We start from the raw sequence: 3,020 nt of genomic DNA, 5'->3' as shown, positions 1-3,020 counted from the left end.
TGGGGACGAGATAGGCATCTCAGGGCACCAGCGGGCGCTAAGCCACCTTGCGAGTTGGGCGGGACGTGGGAGGGGTTCCGAGGTCCAGGACGACATCGTGGACTGCTTCACGGTGGGCTCTGTGACGTGATCCGAGAAAAACTCCGTAGAGACCTGCCTTTTGCGTGAGCTGCCGCCGGCGAAAGACTCATATGCCGAGCGACGAGATCGGCGATAGCTGCACGGAGACATGAAAGCCCGACCATGAAAGGTGCCCGAGAGGCGCGTCGGGGTGGTATTTATTCGAAACAATACAGCATAATGCGCGATGTCTAAGTCGGGCCGTTGTCACGTCCAGCCGCTGACGAAGTGACGACACACGAAATCGGTAGCTCAATATCTTCGGTTCGGCAGCGGGATGAACAAGAGGGTTCAGGAGGGGCCGCTGCACAGGCGGAAAACGTGAATCCATTGCCGTTCTTGAGGCATGTTTCATTGACGTCAAGGTAGACTGGGCGAAAACCGCAGAGTGCATTTCGGCCCTCACCTCAATCACCCAACACTTCTCACAAGATGGAGGCCAACATATCACAGAATTATCGCCGCAGCCGAACCAGTACAATTGCCATTGGGTCCCAAGTACAGAATATGTGTTGGCCAGCTATGAATCCAGACATGTGCTCTTCTCTCCTCTCTGCCGTTTTGTTTTACCGCCAGAGCCCGTCCATCCCACGCGCGTTGAAAACATGAAAACGCCCAGTGCCACCAATAGCACAATGCAAAAGAGGATGCAAAATTGTTTCTTACAGGAAGCTTGTGGCGAGGGTGATGGCGGTCGTATATACCATGCCGACAAGACCCAGCGTCATGAGGCCAATGTCGAAAAGCTTCTGCTTGCGGGTGCCGGCGACACCCTTGTAGTGCAGGTAAGGCGGGTAGATGTAGACGAGCGGGACGCAAGCAAAGGAGCCAATGAGGGCGACGAAGCGGTCGAGATTGGCGGAGCCGCCGATGGAAATGGCGATACACAGGGCGACGAGCATCGTGCGGAAGACGTTCTTCTTCCACTTGGTCAAGAGATCCTTCTTGCCTGACCTATGCTGGAAGATTTTGCCCTCGATGATACGCAGCGCCGGGAAGAGCTGGTCGGCGTTGCCGACCAGGACAGCAAGTGCGTACATGACTGTACTGCATTGACAAATTTGAGTCTGTGGGAAGTTGTCAATGACCTCGATCTTCGTCTCGGAGCCAAAGGTGGCGTAACACATTGCGCCGACGCTGGTGAAGACGCAGGTGATGAGCAACATGACCATGCCGAGGAGCCGTTCAAAGTGCTCGGGTTCCTTCATCGAGGATTGAATCGGCAGAATCAGGCCAATGCCCTCAAAGGTGAAAATTGAGGCACCAATGGTCAGGGTGTATGCTTCCGGGTTGAACAGCTTGACAGACTCGTGGATGCCGTGCGCGGAGAGGGCCGAAATGTCAAAGTACCAGATGTAGCCAACGCCAATGACGATGAAGACATCAGCCAGCAGGGCGGCAGGGCCGAGCTTGGAGATGTTGCGGATGAACGACAGCGGGACCATGATCAGAGCCTGGATGGCAATCAGGGCTGTCGAAGACAAGGGGTTGGCTCCATGGGTGACGGCCTTGAGGAACGAGAACCAGTTGTCGGCGACGAAAACGAGTCCTGTGCACACGAAACCAAGCTGAGAAAGGGTGATGGACCCCAGGATCAGTGTTCGCATGCGGGGACCAGCAATCTCGCGGCCGATGTCGCCATAACCTCCACCGAAGCGAGCGCGGCACTGGAGAAGTAGATGGAAGGCCACCATTGATATGGCGGCAACCACGACCATGGTGAGGGACGAGAAGAGGATGCCGCCGTTCTTGAACGCTTTCGGCAGGAACATGATGCCGGTGCCGATGAAGGCCTTCAGCAGCGTGAAGAAGGTCTGCATGGTGCTGGCATCGCCGGCTCGGACGTGACGAGACGACTTGCGGCGTGGCAGCAAAGGCCGCCTCTCCCCGGCTTGTTCTGCGTCCTCCTCTTCATCATCCTCGATGGCCTCGTCGTCCGAATCGGCCAAGTCCTCGCCGGCAAAGGAGCCGTATAGGTCAAGGAACTCGACAAAGTTTCTGGTGATGGGCAGGTTGGCGCCGGCGACGCCGCCGTGCTTCTGGAGGACAAACTGACGTCGGAAGCCCTGAGGCTGCAACATCTCGTCGGCGGGGAGAACCGATTCGTCATCGTCGTCGAGGGTTCGGTGAGGGTGGGAGAAGGTCTGGGCTCGGCGGATGCTGGGAGTCCGCTCGCGAGCGTCCAGCTTGTAGAGACTTCTGTGGATGTCGCCACCCTGCAGCAGCAGAGAGGACTCTTCTTGCGGCTCGTCCATCTCGTTCACTTCCGTGTGGGAAGCGTGTCTCGACTGCTCGGGAGAGCCGGCCAAGTTGGCGTCGAAGCCGGTGCCATAGCCAGCGGGAAGATGCTCAGCGATGACAGCACGACGGGCCTGCTCTTCAGAGGTGATGGTACCTGAGTCGGACATGTTGGCAATGTTGATGAGGAGCGATCGACCATCGATTGGCCGTCAATGGCAGGATGGAGGCGACAGAGGAAGGAGGGCGAAGAGGCGGTGGAGGAAGGAAGCCCAGGCTTGGGGTAGGACAAAAAGCCAAGAAGGCGACGATCCGAAAATTAAGACGGATGGGATCAGCAGTGCCAGCCATGGCGAGCGCCGGCCCAGACGTCCAAGGCAGCTCCAGCCATCGCAGGTGGGGCAGCGTCCTCAGATGGTGGGTACGGAAATTCCAGTGGCTACAGCGTGCTGACTGAGGTCCCCGCTAACGCGGGGGAACGAGGTGGACCCGATGAAAGCATCCTACGTCAGTGCTTTGTCTCTCTGGTCTCTCTGTCTCTCTGTCTGCATCGTGCTTGTTTCCTCGTTTCTCTCCTCGACCCGACCTCGGCCCTCTTGTCTAACCAACCCAATGCCCCCCCCTGGACGGCGCCATCCCTCCATCCAACAACAGCATGGAAT

At 57.7% G+C, this 3,020-nt stretch overlaps 1 protein-coding gene across 1 annotated transcript; it reads right to left on the bottom strand.

Moving 5' to 3' along the window:
- Positions 1–782: 782 nt before the first annotated feature.
- Positions 783–2,528, bottom strand: VDBG_03186 (vacuolar amino acid transporter 3; the record flags this gene model as incomplete). The annotated part of the gene is made up of 1 exon (XM_003007001.1): positions 783–2,528. One exon carries the CDS (start codon positions 2,526–2,528, stop codon positions 783–785), a length of 1,746 nt encoding a protein of 581 aa, XP_003007047.1.
- Positions 2,529–3,020: the final 492 nt, after the last annotated feature.

Source organism: Verticillium alfalfae, genomic scaffold (genome assembly GCF_000150825.1).
Source record: "Verticillium alfalfae VaMs.102 supercont1.3 genomic scaffold, whole genome shotgun sequence".
In the NCBI taxonomy this organism is placed as follows: Eukaryota; Fungi; Ascomycota; class Sordariomycetes; order Glomerellales; family Plectosphaerellaceae; genus Verticillium; species Verticillium alfalfae.
Note: the sequence above shows the minus strand (reverse complement) of the source record. Positions and strands in the feature narration are given on the sequence as shown.